Consider the following 23,266-nt stretch of genomic DNA (forward strand, 5'->3'; position numbering starts at 1 on the left):
AAGCTTTTTATCTTCATAAGGTCCCAGTAATTCACTTTTGCTTTAAATTCCCTTGCCTTTGGGGATGTGTCGAGTAAGAGATTGCTACGGCTGAGCTCAGAGAGGTCTTTTCCTGCTTTCTCCTCTAAGGTTTTGATGGTTTCCTGTCTCACATTTAGGTCCTTTATCCATTTTGAGTTTATTTTTGTGAATGGTGTGAGAAAGTGGTCTAGTTTCAACCTTCTGCATGTTGCTGTCCAGTTCTCCCAGCACCATTTGTTAAAGAGGCTGTCTTTTTTCCATTGGATATTCTTTCCTGCTTTGTCAAAGATGAGTTGGCCATACGTTTGTGGGTCTAGTTCTGGGGTTTCTATTCTATTCCATTGGTCTATGTGTCTGTTTTTGTGCCAATACCATGCTGTCTTGATGATGACAGCTTTGTAGTAGAGGCTAAAGTCTGGGATTGTGATGCCTCCTGCTTTGGTCTTCTTCTTCAGAATTCCTTTGGCTATTCGGGGCCTTTTGTGGTTCCATATGAATTTTAGGATTGCTTGTTCTAGCTTCGAGAAGAATGCTGGTGCAATTTTGATTGGGATTGCATTGAATGTGTAGATAGCTTTGGGTAATATTGACATTTTGACAATATTTATTTTTCCAATCCATGAGCAGGGAATGTCTTTCCATTTCTTTAAATCTTCTTCAATTTCCTTCATAAGCTTTCTATAGTTTTCAGCATACAGATCCTTTACATCTTTGGTTAGATTTATTCCTAGGTATTTTATGCTTCTTGGTGCAATTGTGAATGGGATCAGTTTCTTTATTTGTCTTTCTGTTGCTTCATTGTTAGTGTATAAGAATGCAACTGATTTCTGTACATTGATTTTGTATCCTGCAACTTTGCTGAATTCATGTATCAGTTCTAGCAGACTTTTGGTGGAGTCTATCGGATTTTCCATGTATAATATCATGTCATCTGCAAAAAGCGAAAGCTTGACTTCATCTTTGCCAATTTTGATGCCTTTGATTTCCTTTTGTTGTCTGATTGCTGATGCTAGAACTTCCAGCACTATGTTAAACAGCAGCGGTGAGAGTGGGCATCCTTGTCGTGTTCCTGATCTCAGGGAAAAAGCTCTCAGTTTTTCCCTGTTGAGGATGATGTTAGCTGTGGGCTTTTCATAAATGGCTTTTATGATCTTTAAGTATGTTCCTTCTATCCCGACTTTCTCAAGGGTTTTTATTAAGAAAGGGTGCTGGATCTTGTCAAAGGCCTTTTCTGCATCGATTGACAGGATCATATGGTTCTTCTCCTTTTTTTTGTTAATGTGATGTATCACGTTGATTGATTTGCGAATGTTGAACCAGCCCTGCATCCCAGGAATGAATCCCACTTGATCATGGTGAATAATTCTTTTTATATGCCATTGAATTCGATTTGCTAGTATCTTGAGAATTTTTGCATCCATATTCATCAGGGATATTGGCCTGTAGTTCTCTTTTTTTACTGGGTCTCTGTCTGGTTTAGGAATCAAAGTAATACTGGCTTCATAGAATGAGTCTGGAAGTTTTCCTTCCCTTTCTATTTCTTGGAATAGCTTGAGAAGGATAGGTATTATCTCTGCTTTAAACGTCTGGTAGAACTCCCCTGGGAAGCCATCTGGTCCTGGACTCTTATTTGTTGGGAGATTTTTGATAACCGATTCAATTTCTTCGCTGGTTATGGGTCTGTTCAAGCTTTCTATTTCCTCCTGATTGAGTTTTGGAAGAGTGTGGGTGTTCAGGAATTTGTCCATTTCTTCCAGGTTGTCCAATTTGTTGGCATATAATTTTTCATAGTATTCCCTGATAATTGTTTGTATCTCTGAGGGATTGGTTGTAATAATTCCATTTTCATTCATGATTTTATCTATTTGGGTCATCTCCCTTTTCTTTTTGAGAAGCCTGGCTAGAGGTTTGTCAATTTTGTTTATTTTTTCAAAAAACCAACTCTTGGTTTCGTTGATCTGCTCTACAGTTTTTTTAGATTCTATATTGTTTATTTCTGCTCTGATCTTTATGATTTCTCTTCTTCTGCTGGGTTTAGGCTGCCTTTGCTGTTCTGCTTCTAGTTCCTTTAGGTGTGCTGTTAGATTTTGTATTTGGGATTTTTCTTGTTTCTTGAGATAGGCCTGGATTGCAATGTATTTTCCTCTCAGGACTGCCTTTGCTGCGTCCCAAAGTGTTTGGATTGTTGTATTTTCATTTTCGTTTGTTTCCATATATTTTTTAATTTCTTCTCTAATTGCCTGGTTGACCCACTTATTCGTTAGTAGGGTGTTCTTTAACCTCCATGCTTTTGGAGGTTTTCCAGACTTTTTTCTGTGGTTGATTTCAAGCTTCATAGCATTGTGGTCTGAAAGTAAGCATGGTATAATTTCAATTCTTGTAAACTTATGAAGGGCTGTTTTGTGACCCAGTATGTGATCTATCTTGGAGAATGTTCCATGTGCACTCGAGAAGAAAGTATATTCTGTTGCTTTGGGATGCAGAGTTCTAAATATATCTGTCAAGTCCATCTGATCCAATGTCTCATTCAGGGCCCTTGTTTCTTTATTGACCGTGTGTCTAGATGATCTATCCATTTCTGTAAGTGGGGTGTTAAAGTCCCCTGCAATTACCACATTCTTATCAATAAGGTTGCTTATGTTTATGAGTAATTGTTTTATATATTTGGGGGCTCCGGTATTCGGCGCATAGACATTTATAATTGTTAGCTCTTCCTGATGGATAGACCCTGTAACTATTATATAATGTCCTTCTTCATCTCTTGTTACAGCCTTTAATTTAAAGTCTAGTTTGTCTGATATAAGTATGGCTACTCCAGCTTTCTTTTGGCTTCCAGTCGCATGATAAATAGTTCTCCATCCCCTCACTCTCAATCTAAAGGTGTCCTCAGGTCTAAAATGAGTCTCTTGTAGACAGCAAATAGATGGGTCTTGTTTTTTTATCCATTCTGATACCCTATGTCTTTTGGTTGGCGCATTTAATCCATTTACATTCAGTGTTATTATAGAAAGATACGGGTTTAGAGTCATTGTGATGTCTGTATGTTTTATGCTTGTAGTGATGTCTCTGGGACTTTGTCTCACAGGGTCCCCCTTAGGACCTCTTGTAGGGCTGGTTTAGTGGTGACAAATTCCTTCAGTTTTTGTTTGTTTGGGAAGACCTTTATCTCTCCTTCTATTCTAAATGACAGACTTGCTGGATAAAGGATTCTTGGCTGCATATTTTTTCTGTCTAGCACCCTGAAAATCTCGTGCCAATTCTTTCTGGCCTACCAAGTTTCAAAAGAGAGATCAGTCACGAGTCTTATAGGTCTCCCTTTATATGTGAGGGCACGTTTACCCCTTGCTGCTTTCAGAATTTTCTCTTTATCCTTGTATTTTGCCAGTTTCACTATGATATGCCGTGCAGAAGATCGATTCAAGTTACGTCTGAAGGGAGTTCTCTGTGCCTCTTGGATTTCAATGCCTTTTTCCTTCCCCAGTTCAGGGAAGTTCTCAGCTATGATTTCTTCAAGTACCCCTTCAGCACCTTTCCCTCTCTCTTCCTCCTCTGGGATACCAATTATGCGTATATTATTTCTTTTTAGTGTATCACTTAGTTCTTTAATTTTCCCCTCATACTCCTGGATTTTTTTATCTCTCTTTTTCTCAGCTTCCTCTTTTTCCATAACTTTATCTTCTAGTTCACCTATTCTCTCCTCTGCCTCTTCAAGCCGAGCTGTGGTGGTTTCCATTTTGTTATGCATTTCGTTTAAAGCGTTTTTCAGCTCCTCGTGACTGTTCCTTAGTCCCTTGATCTCTGTAGCAAGAGATTCTCTGCTGTCCTGTATACTGTTTTCAAGCCCAGCGATTAATTTTATGACTATTATTCTAAATTCACTTTCTGTTATATTATTTAAGTCCTTTTTGATCAGCTCATTAGCTGTTGTTATTTCCTGGAGATTCTTCTGAGGGGAGTTCTTCCGCTTGGTCATTTTGGATAGTCCCTGGCGTGGTGAGGACCTGCAGGGCTCTTCCCCTGTGCTGTGGTGTATAACTGGAGTTGGTGGGCGGGGCCGCAGTCAGACCTGATGTCTGCCCCCAGCCCACCGCTGGGGCCACAGTCAGGCTGGTGTGTGCCTTCTCTTCCCCTCTCCTAGGGGCGGGATTCACTGTGGGGTGGTGTGGCTCGTCTGGGCTACTTGCACCCTGTCAGGCTTGTGATGCTGGGGATCTGGCGTATTAGCTGGGGTGGGTAGGCAAGGTGCACGGGGGCAGGAGGGGCAGGCTTAGATGGCTTCTCCTTAGGTGATCCACTTCAGGAGGGGCCCTGTGGCAGCGGGAGGGAGTCAGATCCGCTGCCGGAGGTTTGGCTCCGCAGAAGCGCAGAGTTGGGTGTTTGCGCGGAGCGAGCAAGTTCCCTGGCAGGAACTGGTTCACTTTGGGATTTTGGCTGGGGGATGGGCGGGGGAGATGGCGCTGGCGAGAGCCTTTGTTTCCCACCAAACTGAGCTCTGTTGTCAGGGGGCTCAGCAGCTCTCCCTCCCTTTGTCCTCCAGCCTTCCCGCTTTCCGAGCAGAGCTGTTAACTTATGACCTCCCAGACGCTAAGTCGCGCTTGTTGTGGGAACACAGTCCGTCAGGCCCCTCCGCTTTTGCAAGCCAGACTCGGGGGCTCTGCTTGGCCGGCGAGCCGCCCTCCGCCCCGGCTCCCTCCCGCCAGTCCGTGGAGCGCGCACCGCCTCGCCGCCCTTCCTACCCTCTTCCGTGGGCCTCTCGTCTGCGTTTGGTTCCGGTGACTCCGTTCTGCTAATCCTCTGGCGGTTTTCTGGGTTATTTAGGCAGGTGTAGATGGAATCTAAGTGATCAGCAGGACGTGCGGTGAGCCCAGCGTCCTCCTAAGCCGCCATCTTGCCTCTCTTTTCCGAAAATATTTTTCATACTTAAAGGGTAAATTCTGATCTATAGAACTTGTCTATTCAGAATTATTTTAACAGACAGAATAGCTAGGACTTAATGTTTTTAACAAAATGTTCTTATAAACACTTGATACTTTTACTGCTTTGTTATACAGATGTATAAATGCAACAAATTACTATCTGCAAATAGCATAGTGTCTGATTGCTTGGTGTAGTATTTGAAACCAATTTTTTAAAAGTGTTTTTTTTTCTTCCAAGATTTTATTTAAATTCAAGTTAGTTAACATAGTGTAATATTGGCTTCAGGAGTACAGTTTAGTGATTCATCACTTACATATAGCACCAAGTGACCTCCTTAATGCCTATCACCGATTTAGCCCATCCCCCCCACTCATCTCCCCTCTAGCAACCCCTAATTGTTTTCTATAGTTAAGAGTCTCTTATGGTTTGCTTCCCTCTTGTTTTTTTGTTTGCATTTTTTTGAGAGCAAGAGAGAGCATACGTGTGAGCAGTGTAAGGGCAAAAGGAGAGAGAGAGAGAGAGAGAGAGAGAGAGAGAGAGAATATCCCAAGCAGGCTCCACAGCCAGCATGGACCTCAATGCAAGGTTGGATCTCATGACCCTGAGACCATGACCTGAGCCAAAATTAACAGTCAGATGCTCAACTGACTGAGCTGTTCAGGTGCCCTCTCCCTCTCTGTGTTTATCTTATTTTATTCTCCCTTCTCTTCCCCATGTTGATCTGTTTTGTTTCTTAAATTCCACATATGAATGGAATCATACAGTATATGTGTGTGTGTGTGTGTGTGTGTGTGTGTGTGTGTGTGTGTGTGTGTGTGTGTGTGTTTTCCACGTCTTCTTTACCCATTCATCAGTCAAAGGACTTTGGGCTCTTTCTATAATTTGGCTTGCTGTTGATGGTACTGCTATGAACATTGGGGTGCTTGTGCCTCTTCAGATCAGTATTTTTGTATCCTTTGGATAAATACCTACTAGTGCAATTGCTGAGTTGTAGGGTAGCTCTATCTTTAACTTTCTGAGGAACCTTCACACTGTTTTTTAGAGTGGCCCCACCAGTTTGCATTCCCACCAACAGTGTAAGGTGAATCCTTGCCAACATCTCTTGTTTCCTGGGTTTTTATTTTAGCCATTCTGACAGGTGTGAGGTGGTATCTCATTGTGGTTTTGATATGTATTTCTCTGATGGTGAGTGATGGTGAGCATCTTTTCATGTGTCTGTTAGCCATTTGTATGTAGTCTTTAGAGAAACATCTCTTTGTGTCTTCTGCCCATTTCTGTTTTTTTTCTTAAATTTTTTTTTAATGTTTATTTTTGAGAGAGAGAGAGACAGAGCATGAGTGGGAGAAGGGCAGAGAGAGACGGAGACATAGAATCTGAACCAGGTTCCAGGCTCTGAGCTATTAGCACAGAGCCTGATGCAGGGCTTGAACCCATGAACTGTGAGATCATGACCTGAACTGAAGTCAGATGCTTACCCAACTGAGCCACCCAGGTGCCCCATCTTCTGCCTGTTTCTTAACTGTATTATTTATTTTTTGGATGTTGAGTTTGATACGTTCTTTATAGTTTGGATACTAACCCTTAATCAGATATGTTAGTTCAATATATCTTCTCCCATTCCATAGGCTGCCTTTCAGTTTTGTTGAATGTTTCCTTCACTGTGCAGGTTTTTTTCTTGACGAAATTCACATAAGTCATGTTTGCTTTTGTTAACCTTGCCTCCAGAGATGTGTCTAGTAAGAAGTGCTACGGCTGAGGTCAAAGAGGTTGCTGCCTGTGTTCTTCTCTAGGATTTTGATGGTTTCCTGTCTCACATTGAGGTCTTTCATACATTTTGAGTTTATTTTTGTATATGGTGTAAGAAAGTGGTCCAGGTTCATTCTTCTGCGTGTTGCTGTCTAGTTTTCCCAACACCATTTGTTGAAGAGACTGTCTTTTCTCGATTGGGTATTCTTTCTACTTTGTTGAAGATGAATTGACTATATAGTTGTGGGTCCATTTCTGGGTGCTCTATTTTCTCCCATTGACCTTTGTGTCTGTTTTTGTGCCAGTACCATACTGTCTTGATGATTACAGCTTTGTAATATAGCTTGAAGTCTGGAATTGTGAGGCGTCTCGCTTTGCTTTTCTTTTTCTACATTACTTTGGCTATTTGGGGTCTTTTCTGGTTCCATACAAATTTTAGAATTGTTTGTTCTAGCTCTGTGAAGAATGCTGGCATTGTTTTGATAGGGATTGCATTGAATGTATAGATTGCTTTGGGTAGTATAAACATATTAACAATATGTATGTATTTTATGTATAATTTATTGTCAAATTGGCTAATACACAGTGTGTAAAGTGTGCTCTTGGTTTTTGGGGTAGATTCCCATGGTTCATACAACACCCAGTGCTCATCCCAACAAGTGTCCTCCTCAATGCCCATCACCTATTTTCCCCTCTCCCCCACTCCCCTACTCCCCCATCAACTCTCAGATTGTTCTCTGTGTTTAAGAGTCTCTTATGGTTTGCCTCCCTTCCTATCTGTTTGTGACTACTTTTTTCCCCTTCCCTTCCCCCATGGTCTTCTGTTAAGTTTCTCAAGATCCACATATGAGTGAAAACATATGATAACTGTCTTTCTCTGACTTACTTCACTCAACATAACACCTTCCAGCTCTATCCACATTGCTGAAAGTGGCATGATTTCATTCTTTCTCGTTGCCAAGTAATATTCCACTGTATATATAAACCACATCTTCTTTATCCATTCATCAATTGATGGACATTAGGCTCTTTCTGTAATTTGACTGTTGTTGAAAGCACTGCTATAAACATTGGGGTACTTGTGCCCCTATCAGTGTGCACTCCTGTATCTTTGGATAAATTCCTAGTATTGCTATTGCTGAGTTGTAGGATAGTTCTGTTTTTATTTTTTTAAAAAAAATTTTTTTTTCAACGTTTTTTATTTATTTTTGGGACAGAGAGAGACAGAGCATGAACACGGGAGGGGCAGAGAGAGAGGGAGACACAGAATCGGAAGCAGGCTCCAGGCTCTGAGCCATCAGCCCAGAGCCCGACACGGGGCTAGAACTCACGGACCGCAAGATCGTGACCTGGCTGAAGTCGGACGCTTAACCGACTGCGCCACCCAGGCGCCCCGGTAGTTCTGTTTTTAATTTTTGAGGAACCTCACATTGTTTTCCATAGCGACTGCACTAGTTCTCATTCCCACCAACAGTGCAAGAGGGTTCCCGTTTTTCCACATCCTCACCAACATCTGTTGTTTCCTGAGTTGTTAATTTTAGCCACTCTGACAGGTATGAGATGGTTGTCAGTGTGGTTTTGATTTGTATTTCCCTGATGATGAGTGATATTGAGCATCTTGTCATGTGTCTGTTGGCCATCTGGATGTCTTTGGAAAAATGTCTGTTCATGTCTTCTGCCTATTTCTTCACTGGATTGTTTGTTTTTTGGGTGTTAAGTTCTTTATAGATTTTGGATACTAACCATTTATCCGATATGTCATTTGCAAATATCTGTTCTTCTAACCCATGAGCGTGTTTTTCTATTTCTTTGTATCATCTTCAATTTTTAAAAATATTGTTCTATAGTTTTTGGAGTACACATTTTTTACCTCTTTGGTTAGGTTTGTTCCCAGGTATCTTGTGGGTTTTAGTGCAATTATAAATGGGATTGATTCCTTGATTTCTCTTTCTGCTGCTTTATTATTGGTGTATAGAAAGGCAACTGATTTCTGTATGTTGATTTTATATCCTGTGACTTTGCTGAATTCATGGATCAGTTCTAGGAATTTTTTGGTGAAGTCTTTTGAGTTTTCTACATAGAGTATCAGGTTGTCTGTAAAGAGTGAAAGTTTGACTTCTTCCTTGCCAATTTGGATGCCTTTTATTTCTTGTTGCCTGATTGCTGAAGCTAGGACTTTCAGTACCAGTGGTGAGAGCAGACATCCCTGTTGTGTTCCTGACCTGAGGGGAAAAGCTCTCAGTTTTCCTCCATTGAGGATAATATTAGTTATGGGTCTTTCGTTTATGTCCTTTACGATGTTGAGGTATGTTCCTTCTATCCTTACTTTCTTGAGGGTTTTTAACAAAAAAGGATGTGCTTTTCCTGCATCTATTGAGGGAATCATATGGTTCTTATCCTTTCTTTTATTAATGTGGTATATCATGTTGATTGGTTTGTGGTTATTGAACCAGCCCTGCAGCACAGGAATAAATCCCACTTGATCATAGAAAATAATTCTTTTAATGTACTGTTGGATTTTATTTGCTAGTATCTTGTTGGAAATTTTTGCATCAGTGTTCATCATGGGTATTGGTCTGTAATTCTCATTTTTAGTGGGGTCTTTGTATGGTTTTTGAATCGAGGTAATGTTGGCTTCATAGAATCAGTTTGGAAGTTTTCCTTCCTTTTTGTTTTTTTTGAATAGGTTCAAAAGAATAGGTATTAACTCTTCTTTAAATGTTTGGTAGAATTCCCCTGGAAAGCCATCTAGCCCTGGACCCTGGATTCAGTTTCTTTACTGATTATGGGTTTGTTCAAATTTTCTATTTCTTCCTGTTTCAATTTTGGTAGTTTATAGGTTTCTAGGAATTTATCTGTTTCTTCCATATTGCCCACTTTGTTGGCATATAATTTTTCATAATATTCTCTTACAATTGTTTGTATTTTTGCAGTGTTGTTTGTGATACCTCTTCTTTCATTTGTGATTATATTTATTTGAGTCCTTTTTTTAATTAAAAATTTTTTTTAATGTTTTTATTTATTTTTGAGAGAGAGACAGAGACAGAGTGTGAGCTGGGGAGGGGCAGAGGGAGAAGGAGACACAGAATCTGAAGCAGGCTCCAGGCTCTGAGCTGTCAGCACAGAGCCCAATGCAAGGCTCAAACTTGTGAACCACAAGATCATGACCTGGGCCGAAGTCAGACACTCAACCAACTGAGCCACCCAGGTGCTCTCTTTTTGATAAGTCTGGGTAGAGGGTTATCAGTTTGGTTAATTCTTCCAAAGATCCAGCTCCTAGTTTCATTGATCTATTTTGTTGTTGTTGTTGTTGTTGTTGTTGTTGTTTCTGTATCATGTGTTTTTGCTCTAATCTTTATTATTTCCCTTCTGCTGGTTCTGGGCTTTATTTGCTGTTCTTTTTCCAACTTCTTTAGGTGTAAGGTTAGGTTTGTATTTGAGACCTCCTTCTTGAGGAAGGCCTGTATTGTATTCCCTCTTATGTCACCTTTGCTCCCTCCCAAAGGTTTTGGACTATTGTGTTTTTATTTTCATTGGCTTCCGTGTATTTTTTAATTTCTTCTTTAATTTCCTGCTTAATCCATTCATTATCTAGTAGGATGTTATTTAACCTTCATATATTTGTGGTCTTTTCAAATTTCTTCTTGTGGTTGACTTTAAGTTTCATAGTGTTGTGGTCTGAAAATATGCACGGTATGATCTCTGTCTTTTTGTACTGGCTGAGGCCTGATTTATGACCCAGTATGTGATCAATTCTGGAGAACGTTCCATGTGCATTTTGCTGCTTTAGGGTGAAATGCTCTGAACGTATCCGTTAAGCCCATCTGGTCTAGTGTGTCATTCAAAGCCATTGTTTCCTTGTTGATTTTCTGCTTAGATAATCTCTCATTTTGGTAAGAGGAGTATAAAAGTCCCCTACTATTATTGTATTATTATCAATGAGTTTCTTTATGTTTGTTATTAAATGATTTGTATATTTGGCTGCTTCCAGTTTGGGGACATAAATATTTAAAATTTTTAGATCTTCTTGTTGGATAGGCCCTGTTATTATGATATAGTTCTCTTTTTCATCTTTTATTATATAGTCTTTGGTTTAAAATATAGTTTATCTGATATATATATGGCTACTCCAGCTTACTTTTGATGTCCATTAGCATGATAGATGGTTCTTCACCCCCTCACTTTCAATCTGGAGGTGTCTTTGGGTCTAAAATGAAATCTCTTGTAAGCAGCATATAAATGGGTCTTTTATATGTATGTGTGTATGTGTGTGTGTATACATACATACATACATACACATTTTGGTACCCTATGTCTTTTGATTGGAGCATTTAGTCCATTTACATTCAGAAGTAATTATTTATAGATATGAATTTAGTGCCATTTGTATTACCTGTAAAGTCACTGTTCCTGTATATTGTTCCTTTATCTTTATTGTTTTTGGTCTCTCTTTCCTGCTCAAAGGGTCCTCTTTAACAGTTCTTGCATAGCTGGTTTAGTGTTCACAAACTCTTTTAGTTGTTGCTTGTTTTGGAAACTATTTCTCCTTTCTGACTGACACCCTTGCTGTATATTCTCAGTTGATGGGGCGGCTGAGTGGCTCATTTGGTTAAGCATCTGATTCTTGATTGGTTGAGATCCTGATCTCATGGTCGTGAGATTGAGCCCCATGTTAGGCTCAGTGCTGACAGCATGGAGCCTGCTTGGGATTGTCTCTCTCCATATCTCTCTCTCTCTCTCTCTCTCTCTCTCTCTCTCTCTCAAAATAAATAAACATTTCTGGAAAATGTGAAGTTAAAAAAAAAAAATTCTTGGCTGCATTTTTTTCCTGACTAGCATGTTGAACATATGCCACTCTGTTCTGGCCTGCCAAGTTTCTGTGGACAGGTCTCCTGGTACTCTTATGTGTCTACCCTTGTAGGTTAAGGACCTTTTGTCCCTAGTTGCTTTCAGAATTCTCTCTTTTTTTGCAAATTTCACTATGATATGTCTTGGTGTTGACCTGTTTTTTTGTTGTGTGTGTGTGTGTGTGTGTGTGTGTGTGTGTGTGTGTTTGACGGGAATTCAGCATGCCTCTTGGACTTGAATGCCTGTTTTCCTTCCCCAGATTAGGGAATTTCTCAGCTGTATTTATTCAGATAAACCTTCTGTCTTTTTTCCTACTCTTCTTCTGGGACTCCTATGATATGATATTATTGCACTTTATAGAATTGTTGCATTCCCTAGGTCTGTATTCATGATCTAATAGTTTTCTTTCCTCCTTTTCAGCTTCATTATTTTCCATAGTTTTATCTTCTATATCACCTATTTGGTCCTCTGTTTCATCCATCCTGATGATTATATCCAGTCAGTTTTGCGTCTCAGTTATAGCATTTTTTATTTCAGCCTGAGTAGTTTTTAGGTCTTTGATTTTTGTAGCAAGTGTTTCTCTGGTGTCTTCTATGCTTTTTTCAAGCCCAGCTAGTATTCTTATGACTCTTGTTCTAAATTCTTGTTCAGATAAATTACTTATATCTGTTTTGAGCAAATCCTGGCTGTGGTTTCTTCTTGATTTTTGTTTGGGGGACAATTCTTCCATCTTGTCATTTTGTCTAGGTTCCTGTCGTTTGCATGTTACGAAAGCTTGTTATATTTCCTGGTCCTGAGAGTAATGGGTATATCAAGAAGGGGTCATAAACTGTCCAGGGCCTGGCATTTCAGGAAGTGTTTCAGGTATATGCTGTATGTATGCACTGTGCTGTTGTGATATAGCTGCTTTTTCCCCCTGGTCAGTCCTTGGCAGAGTTCTTCCTTGCTTGTAGTGGGGAGTATTTGACCTTTAACTGGGTGTGCTTTGATCTATTAAAATAAGCCTACTGAAAAAAAAAAAGGCCTGATCAAAAAAAAGAGAAAAGAAATAAAACAAAAAACTATAAGCCTGATTTCAAAGGAATAGAAAACAAAAAAGAAGAAAAAGAAAGAGAAGCCTGATCCAAAAAACAAGAAAAGGAAACAAAAAACCAAAAGCAAACAAATGAACAAAAAACTAAGCCTGATTTAAAAAAAAAAAAAAAAAAAAAAAAAAAAAAGTCGGGTCCTGTTTCCACCAGAATTGAAGCTGATGCTTTGGAGCACTCTATGATCAGTGGACTTGTGCACTTGGGGGTGGGGGAGGGGGGAGCTGTGTTGGTCCTTGGGGAAGAGGCCCACTGCACTGGCTCACAATCAGACCTGCCCTTGTAAAGATGTCCCTGCAGGGTGTAGGGGGGCGGGGTTTGGTGTAAACAGCTTCTGCCTTGACTGGGGGAGCTGTGTTATTTGCTGAAGTCAGACCCTGTTGATGGGTGGGGGAAGATGGTGCCACCCTGCTCTCTCCTCTATTCCTGGGTAGGAGAGCTGGCGCCCACCTCTGTTATGGTAGTCCTCACAGACAAGTGAACAACTTCTCCTCCTGTGTCCCAGGCTTCTGTCAGATCCGTGCCCTCAACCCTTCTGTTCCCTGGGCCATAGACATGCTGGGCACCATAGCTTTCCAGTGTTATTGTTTGTTTGTTTTAATATTTCCCATTTATTTTTATATATTTTTTAAGTTTATTTATTTCTTTTGAGAGAGGAGAGAGAGGGAGAAGAGAGAGAGAGAGAGAGAGAATGTAAGTGAGGAGGGGCCGAGAGAGAGAGGGGAGAGAGAGAATCCCAAGCCAGCTCTGCACTGGCAGGCTGGAGCCCAGTGCAGGGCTCAAACCCACAAACCACAAGAGTATGACCTGGGCCAAAATCAAGAGTCAAACACTTAACCAACTGAGCAACCCAGGTGTCCCTTCAGTGTTTTCATCTTTGGTGCAGGACTGAGATTCAAAACTCTGAATCTTAAAGGGCTCACCACAATGTGGACCTGCTCCCCTCTGAAGGAGAGGCTCGCCGTGCTGTGCCTTCTGTCCCAGTAAAGCAATTGCAGGGCCGTACAGGTGCCTGGAGTTTATGATGATGCACAGTGAAAAGCTGTGACCACTTTACCCACCACAGTGCACACCTCTGTCTCCTATTGAACATTCAAAGGCGCCAGCCTCAGCTTTTGTCCTTGGAGAAGCAATATATCCTTGTCCAAATGCACTCCAGGAAAGGAACATTCTCTCCTAGTGCGACCCAGGGGATCCCCACATCGCACTGTCTATTCCGGGGTCTCCCCTCCATCTCCCTAGGAGCACCACCACCCTCTTGGATCTACTGCAGCAAATGGCACAGACTGTCAAAAACCCAGAATTTCAGCTCCACTGTTTGCAAAAAGTTGGGATAGTCCGTTCCTCAAGATTCCCCCATCAGTGGTTTTGGAGGAGTGCTTTTCTTGTGCGAACCCAACACACTTCTTTCTCTCCCCTTCTCTTTATCCTCTTCGCGAAAAAGGCTCCCACCCCTGTGCAGCACCATGGCTTTCCTGTCCCCCAGTTTGCCTCCCTGCACCAAGTACCTGCCACGTTCTATCAGATTATGCAGATTGTTCTCTTAATCCCCAGATCGATTTCCTGGGTGTTCGTATGATTTGATGTTGATCTGTGTTTAAGGGACGAGATCCCCAAGCCTGGGGTCCCCTTACTACTTACTCCACCATCTTAATTCCTCCCTCACAAACTAAAAATGTTTTTTAATGTTTAAGTGAACTTGTTTCTCTTGTGCCTGTCAATAAAACATCGATTCTATTTATATATATAGGTTAGTCTTAAATTTAAGGGATATAGTTTTGTTCTTTTAGTATTGAAAGACATGTGTAAATACATTTTAATTCTTTTTCAGAGATAAATTAAAATCATAAATTTTAAAATTTATATGTGTTAAAAAGAATGACTATATACTTAAAAATGCACAATAATATCACACTGCTTATTTGATAATCCTAATTACCAGTTGCATAGTTATCAAGCCATAAGAAGGCCAAAAGATCAGGCAAAATACATGACGCGGTATCCATGCACTTGACTTACAGGACATATTTCCACTTTGTAGTACTGAACTCTTTGGAGTTGTACGTATTCATCTTTATTTATTCCATGGCACAATTTCTGTAAAATAAAAACTCTAAGAAAAATATTATTAAACTGTGAGAATTTGTTTGAAAAATAAATTGCTGCTTTTTGTTCACCTGTTTAAAATAATCCTTTTTTGGGGGGTGCCTGGGTGGCTCAGTTCATTAAGTGTCTGACTTCGGCTCAAGGCATGATCTCACAGTTTGTGAGTTCAAGCCCACATTAGGCTCTGTGCTAACAGCTCAGAGCCTAGAGCCTGCCTGCCTCAAATTCTGAGTCTCCCTCTCTGTCTCTCTGCCTTTCCCCTGCTCACACTGTGTCTGTCTGTCTCTCTTTCTCTTTGTCAAAAATAAATAAACATTAAACAATTTTTAAATAGTCTTTTTTATGTTTGTTTATTTTTGAGAGAGAGAAGAGAGAGTGTGAGTTGGGGAGGGGCAGAGAGAGTGATGGAGACACAGAATCTGAAATAGGCACCTGGCTCTGAGCTGTCAGCACAAAGCCTGACTGGGCTCAAGCTTGGGAATGGTGAGATCATCACCTGAGGCAAAGTCAGATACTTAACCAACTCATGTGGTTGGTTACCCATGTGCCCCTAAAATAGTTTTTATTTATTTTTTTTTTAGAAAAAGTTTATTTTTATTTATTTTGAGAGAGACATAGCAAGCAAGGGAGGGGCAGAGAGAGAGGTAGACAAAATCCCAAGTAGGTTCTGCACTGTCTATGCAGAGCCTGATGCAGGGCTCGAACTCAGAAACCGTGAGATCATGACCTGAGCCGAAGTCAAGAGTTAGATGCGTAACCGACTGAGCCACCCAGGTGCCCCTGAAATAGTCATTTTTACCTTTTAATATCCTCAGCATTCAATCCAAAATTTACAGGAGAGATACAAAAATAAATACCAAATGGTACATCTACAGCTTATTCTTAAAATTTAATAGCTACATTTTATCTAAATGTAAATTTGTTATTCAGAAAAATGTTGTGTTTAGCTTTTTTTTAAGTTTTTATTTATTTATTTTGAGAGAGAGCATGGGAAGAGCAGAGGCAGAGGGAGGGAGAGAGAGAATCCCCAAGCAGGCTCCGCACCATCAGTGCAGAGTCTCACGTGTAGCTCAAATTCATGAACTGAGAGATCATGTCCCAAGCCAAACTCAAGAGTCGGATGCCTAAGTGACTGACCCACCCAGGTGTCCCTGTTGTATTTAATTTTTAACGTGTTTTAACCTTATTATTCAGAATTTTATAACAGTTCTTAAAAGTTCACTTTCATAAGCTAAAAGTGATTTTGTCATGACTAACTTTCTTCATGGTTGCAAATAGAGCAGCATGCTTCCTCTTTTCAATGGGCAGGTGGTTCTCTTAAGGGAAGAAAACTTTTCAGAAGTTTCCTCCTGACCCCTTGACTTAACGGCAACAGTTTTCAGCAGTAAGGTTAAAAATAAATAATTTCACGTGTAGATATTTAACTGTTTTTTTTAATTTCCAGATTTTACAAATAACTCATCTTGAAACTTTTTTATAAAGCAATGATATGTAGCTTAAAATATGTCCTACCATGAATAATATTATGAGCTTTTGCCACGGCCTAACATCATATAATGAAGGAAGTTATTTAAAAGTGTGAATTAGGGGCGCCTGGGTGGCGCAGTCGGTTAAGCGTCCGACTTCAGCCAGGTCACGATCTCCCGGTCCGGGAGTTCGAGCCCCGCGTCGGGCTCTGGCCTGATGGCTCAGAGCCTGGAGCCTGTTTCCGATTCTGTGTCTCCCTCTCTCTCTGCCCCTCCCCCATTCATGCTCTGTCTCTCTCTGTCCCAAAAATAAATAAACGTTGAAAAAAAAAAATTAAAAAAAATAAAAGTGTGAATTAGGTTTGGAGAGTTTAGACTTTTGCTGTTATACTAATTTTACTCTTTACTCATGTATTTAGACATTCACTATATACTAATTTTACTCTACCCATGTATTTAGATTAAATGGACTTTAAGAAATAATGCTTTGAATTATTTATATATGTATTTGATTTGCAAATGGCAATTGATTCAGTTTTTAATATTTTCCCAATTTTGCTTGTGTTCATTTCTTTAATTCTTTTCTCAGAAGAGTATAAAGTCAACTTTGGACAGTATATTAGTTTTTATATTATGCAAATATCATCATTTCCATGGTCTAAAGTCTTGGCATGGCTTCACTGGGTCCTCTGCTCTTGGTTTCACAAGGCTAAAATGAAGATGTTAGCCAGGCTTTTGTCGTTTCTGGAGGTTGGAGTATTGTTCCAAGCTCATATGGTTATTGACAGAATTGTTTCCTTGAACTTGTAGGGCGGAATTGTCCTTGCTGGCTGTCGCCAGGGGCTGTCTTCAGCTCCTAGAGGCTACCCACGCTTCCTTGCCACACAGCCTTCTCACAACAAAGCAGCTCTTACTTCTAGTATAGCTGGAGAACCTCTCTCATTTTCTCTGGACTCTTTTGAAGGTAGTATTAACGTGGTTAAGTCAGGCCCACACATGATAATTTCCCTTTCATTGACTCAGAGTCAACTAAGTAATGACCTTTTATTACATCTGCAAAATGCTTTCACTTGTACTATATTGTGTAATTGAGAAGCAAGTCACAGATTTCACCTGTACACAAGGGGAGGGGATTATACAAGGGTATACTAGGGGGCAAGAATCATGGAGCCCAATTTACAATTCTGCCTACCACAGACAAATGGAATTATTTCTTAAAACCTATTGATCTGGTTATTTACAAAGGTATAGTTATGTATTATATGTAAGTATAAACGTTATAATAAAAGATGTTTATAGTGTTAAACATTCTTGCTGCCTAACTCATAATTGAGTTTATTCTGAAAATCCTTTTTGTTAAAATAACAGATAATTCTATAATGACAATTTTGATGGTACAACTTTCTAGAACATTTAAGGATTTGATATGCAATAGGAGTCAGGTTTTATTTCTATTTGTTTCACCTTTATTTAGTGCCATTAGGATCATCTGCCTTGATTACAATCTAATACTCGAAGAATTAGATTCCTTCTGAAAAGAGAATGAGAATGTATAAAATCTTTTGATTTAGTGAAGGGGAAGAAACCTTCAGATAATTCCCATTCTGTTTTAGCTTTAGTATTTTTATTTATTTATTTATTTATTTATTTATTTATAATTTTTTTTTTCAACGTTTATTTATTTTTGGGACAGAGAGAGACAGAGCATGAACGGGGGAGGGGCAGGGAGAGAGGGAGACACAGAATCGGAAACAGGCTCCAGGCTCTGAGCCATCAGCCCAGAGCCTGACGCGGGGCTCGAACTCCCGGACCGCGAGATCGTGACCTGGCTGAAGTCGGACGCTTAACCGACTGCGCCACCCAGGCGCCCCTTAGCTTTAGTATTTACTTCAAACTTTCAGAGTACTTTGGTATTTACGATCTCATTTTTTCATATATATGTATATAATTTTTTTAATGTTTATTTTTGAGAGAGAGAGAGAGAGAGAGAGAGTCAGAGCATGAGTGGGGAAGGGACAGAGAGAGAGAGAGACACAGAATCTGAAACAGGCTCCAGGCTCTGAGCGGTCAGCACAGAGTCCAACGTGGGGCTCGAACCCACGAACCATGAAAATATGACCTGAGCCGAAGTCAGACACCTAACAACTGAGCCACCTAGGTGCCCTTGTATATATATATATACCTGTGTGTGTATATATATATATATATATATATATATATATACACACACACACACACACACATACATACATACATACATACATACATACAAAGAGAGAAAGTCGGAGAGGGAGAGTCAGTCTATTGGTTTCTAAGCACTGGAGATAATCTTTCAAGTAGAAACAAGACACCTGCCCTTTTGAAGCATATATTCTAGTAGGAGAAGAGATAAGACTGAAAACTAATAAAATATGGGAGCTTACATTAGGTCTAAGGGAAATCGAAGAAACAGTGTTACATTAGATAATAGCAGGTGACACTCTTAGATTAGGTGGTTAGGGAAGCTTCTCTGAAGCAGCAGCTCAGTCCATCAAGCATTAATTGTTCTTCCAGTAGCTCTTTTGGTATCTCAAGGAACTGTTGTAGTTAACAACATGTAATGTATGTTTTGTTTGTGGCATATTTCACATTTATGCTGTCATGAATTTGTGGTTAAGAAGTCAAATATCCAGGGGCACCTGGGTGGCTCATTTGTTAAGGGTTCCACTCTTGATTTCGGCTCAGGTCATGATCTCATGGTTCATGAGTTTGAGCCCTGTCAGGTTCTGCACTGACAGCACTGGAGCCTGCTTGGGATTCTCTCTCCCTCTCTTTCTGCTCCTTTCTGCGTTCGTGCTCTCTCTCTCTCTCTTTCTCTCAAAATAAGTTTAAAAAATACACTTAAAAAAGTCAAATATCCAGAGTGTAATATTGAAATATTTCTGTGTAAAATGGACTTTTTTTTTTTACTGTTTGTTTTTGAGAGAGAGAGACAGAGTGTGAGCAGGGGAGGGGCAGAGAGAGAGGGAGACACAGAATTCAAAGCAGGCTCCAGGCTCTGAGCTGTCAGCACAGAGCCTGATGTGGGATGCAAACTCACAAGCCATGAGATTAGGACCTGAACTGAAGTCGGATGCTTAACTGCCTGAGCCACCCAGGCATCCCCGGACTTACTTCCTAAATATATTTCAAAATATAGTAATAAAGCAACTAATATAAAAATACTTATCTTTTTTAGGAATGGTGGAAAGTAGCAGACATAATTGGAGCGGTTTGGATAAGCAAACTGATACTCAGAATTTAAATGAAGAGAGAATTTTAGCTTTACAGCTTTGCGGGTGGATAAAGAAAGGAACGGATGTAGATGTGGGGCCATTTTTGAACTCCCTTGTACAAGAAGGGGAATGGGAGAGAGCTGCTGCTGTGGCATTGTTCAACTTGGATATTCGACGAGCAATCCAAATCCTGAATGAAGGAGCATCTTCAGAAAAAGGTATTAGGTTATATTCTAAGATGACTGCAGTTCATAGAATCCTTTAAAGTAAAGATGCTTATAACTTTAAAATATTTAATCAGTATTTTTAGATAATTTTTTTTTGAAAGAGTAATGAGCACAGAACTGTATCTATGAAAGTAGATATCCCATCTCTTTTGTTTATGCTTTGGTTTATGTCTAAAAAAGAAAATGTGTCTTAAGTACCATTTTAATGATGTTACAGTAAATGCTCAAATGTGTCCCTTTTAATGTTTTTTTTTTCTTTTAAAGATGGTTCACATACATTTTTAAAAATGTATTGGAGATTGGGCTACTTCAGTTTGCAGGCATTCTTATGGCAAACATTTGCATTTTATACATCATTTTTCGGATGGTTATTGGTTGACTTTTAGGAAACTAAGTGACACTTTAGTTAGACTAATACAGATTCTTATAAAAATCATACTTTGATCTGCAAAAATGCTTCTACTGGAGTCTGGTGATTTAAACATAGTTTTATAGTAATAGTATAAATAGTATACTATTTATACTATACTATAGTATAAAAAGCATAAATAGTATAGTAAAAAATAGTAATATTTTTTAAAAGGAAGAAACAGTGAAATGTAAAGTTTTTACTCTGACATTTTGCAAGAGAATACGTGGGCAAATAAATTTCAGTCTAGACATGCAGTTTTTTCCTTATCAGGAATATTTCAGTTGAAAGTAACTAAGATTATATATAGCTTTTGATTTTTAATACACCTAGCAAATTATTTCTGAATATTCAGAATGTGTAATTCTTATTTGATGGTCCATTTTGAAAACATTACATTTCTGTTGTACCACAGAGAAAAACATGCAAATAATTGTAATGTATTTGCTTGCAGTAAAAAAAAGTTTGAAAAACTAATGTTTTGCCCAGATTGGCCTCTTTTCCTTCACTTTTGCTCCAGTGTAAGTCTTCCCCATTTGGGAGAGCAATAGAAGATAATGTGGAGATTAAAAAAAGAATCGATATTTAAGCCATTTGTAATTATAATTTTCGTATAACCTGAGAGCTTGATGCCTCCCTATCATGTGTGCCTGGAGAATTTGGTGTTAGATTTAAACACCCATACTATCAATAGGGAAAGTATATTTCCTGTGATTTTAATAACTTGGTTAAGGACTAAAGAAAAGATTTTCTGAGTCAAATACTCCTTTCCACTTGGAAATAAATTGTTTTAAGCAGGATTCACAAAGATATTCTTTGGTTGTGAGGGTGGTTGTTTTAATCTCAAAAGACTTTAAATCTAATTTAATAGAGTAGGCAGAGGAAGCAAGCACAAAGTAACTTGGGGAAAGTGTTCATAGGAATGAAGAGCAAGGCTATTTAAGAACATAAAGTGGGAAATGCTGTTTTATTTGGAAAAGAAAGAAAATGATCAGTCTCAAGGAACAGAATAAGAAAATTGCTATAATAAATGTAGAAAATATTCAAAAGTTAAAGGTGAATTTAGTTTTCTTTTCTGAAGCTGAACTTAGATGGCCAAGCAGTCATAGGGCTAACTGCCAGTTTAGCAGCTTATCCATGGCTGTATGAACTGCTAAAAACTGCAATTTAGAAGACTATTGGTAACAAATGCTTTGTTGCAAATGTGTCTAAATACAATGTTACTCTGTTAATTTTGATAGTTAATTTTGCCCTAGAAAAATTAAAAGTATAATACTATAATAAGAATGCTAAAATAATGGCTTTCAGAACATATACTTAAGTATGTGCATTCTGTATTTAGGAATAGGAAAACAACATTATTTTGAAAATTGTAGTCCTGAGGTACAGTAATGTTTATTATCAGTGTTCTGAAATATCTGTATGTAAATGAACATGATAAGGCTGGCAATGATTCTGGTAGTATGGCTTCACTTCTCTTCATTTAGACCCTACACAATAACACGGTATAGGAACCTGCCTGGAATGAGAACTTGAAAATTTAATGATGTGTTTGTCCTGCACAGGGTTAGTAATATTAGCAACAGTTTTATAAGAATAGAAATTTTTGCTCGTGGTCCTTGCCAAATTTTCCAGTCTGGACCAAAACCCCTATTCTAGTGGGCTTATTTTTCTGTAGGTAAATGTTGTCTTCCAGTCTATTGGTTTATGGTTTAAGAACTGGAAGAGGAGATATTAAGCTTTTGATTACTTTGATTAGCTGACTGTTTTTAACATGCAGGCGATCTGAATCTCAATGTGGTAGCAATGGCTTTATCGGGTTACACAGATGAGAAAAACTCCCTTTGGAGAGAAATGTGCAGCACTCTACGACTACAGTTAAATAACCCATATCTGTGTGTCATGTTTGCATTTCTGACAAGTGAAACAGGATCTTATGATGGAGTATTGGTAAGCTAATTTCTGTTTGACAAGGTTCCTTTTAAAATAAAAGTTTTTATCTAGCCTTGTTAAAATGTTCAAATGTCTGTTGCATGAAATATTGTTATATTTTGATGTATTTTGTATTAGTTAAAATAAGGTATCTTAAATATCTTTGGGCGGCTCTTGAATGTCATTCTACAGTTAAATACCTGATAACAAACTTGATTTTTTAAATAGTTTTAACAATATAATTTGCAGATATAGAGGGAATAGGATTTTATTCTTTAGCTTAAGAACAGCTCTAGAATTATACAACTATATATAAATATAAATTTCCTATTGAAGTGCATTTTTTAAAGTTTATTTATTTTGAGAGAGAGAGAGGGAGAAAATCTCAAGCAGGCTGTGCACTGTCAGCACGGAGCCCGGCACGGGCTCAAACCCATGAGCCATGAGATTATGACCTGAGCTGAAGTCAAGAGTTGGATGCTTAATGGACTGAACCGCCCAGGCACCCAAAAATGCAAATTTTTAAAAGTGTGTGTTTTTGTTTTTAGTTAAGTAAACAAACACATGATCAGTTATGATTAGAATAACCATGTAACTTATCTGAGTTAGTATTTGCATTCTCAGACATACAGACAGTTTGGAAGATCTATGATCACATTACTTATACTGAACTGTTTCATTTTTTTCATTATTTGGTCTTCTCTATCATTTTTTCTCCTGCTTTACCCACATATGTATCTAACCATATCACCAAATAAGTTCTTTACACAAAGTGGGGACAGAAGAGTGAAATGAGATGTACTTATCAGTTTCAGTTATAGTGTTTTAAGCTTCACATTAGTACTATAACTTTTTTTTGCATTGTTGGATACTTTTCTACCACTGAGAAGAGCTTTCTAACATGAAACTTATTTCTGTGTTTGCTATTATAGCACTTCATATAAAAGACACATTGCTTGGATGATTGATTAAAGGGTCAGGCCCTAAGAATTTAAAAAAACATGTATTTTATTGAGGTATCTTAATGAAAAATTTAATAAATGTTGTTAATGTCCACTTTGGCAATTCCTTAGTTTATGGATTTTGTCCATTAACTTCTAATAAAAGAACTACTGAACTTTTCTAACCTCTTCAAATTAATATCCAAGAGTGTTTTTTTTTTATTTGTTTTTACTGTAATTACTCTTTTTTGTTAAACAGAAGACTTTAAAATGTTGTATTTTGGAGAAATAATACTTTCAGGAAGTAGTAA

General features: G+C 38.8%; 1 protein-coding gene across 6 annotated transcripts in view; it reads left to right on the forward strand.

Moving 5' to 3' along the window:
* The window catches only part of MIOS (meiosis regulator for oocyte development), a 60,846-nt gene that overhangs the window by 14,092 nt on the left and 23,488 nt on the right, over window positions 1-23,266 (forward strand). For all 6 annotated transcript variants that reach the window (XR_007150187.1, XR_007150186.1, XM_047849088.1 and 3 more), the window contains exons 4-5: window positions 19,410-19,664; window positions 21,863-22,032. Coding sequence is in view for 4 of the 6 variants with exons in the window: in XM_047849088.1 (XP_047705044.1) it covers window positions 19,410-19,664; window positions 21,863-22,032 (425 nt within the window). In the remaining 2 variants the exon portion in view is untranslated. The remainder of the gene's footprint in view (window positions 1-19,409; window positions 19,665-21,862; window positions 22,033-23,266) is intronic.

This window comes from Prionailurus viverrinus, chromosome A2 (assembly GCF_022837055.1).
Source record: "Prionailurus viverrinus isolate Anna chromosome A2, UM_Priviv_1.0, whole genome shotgun sequence".
NCBI classification, from domain to species: Eukaryota; Metazoa; Chordata; class Mammalia; order Carnivora; family Felidae; genus Prionailurus; species Prionailurus viverrinus.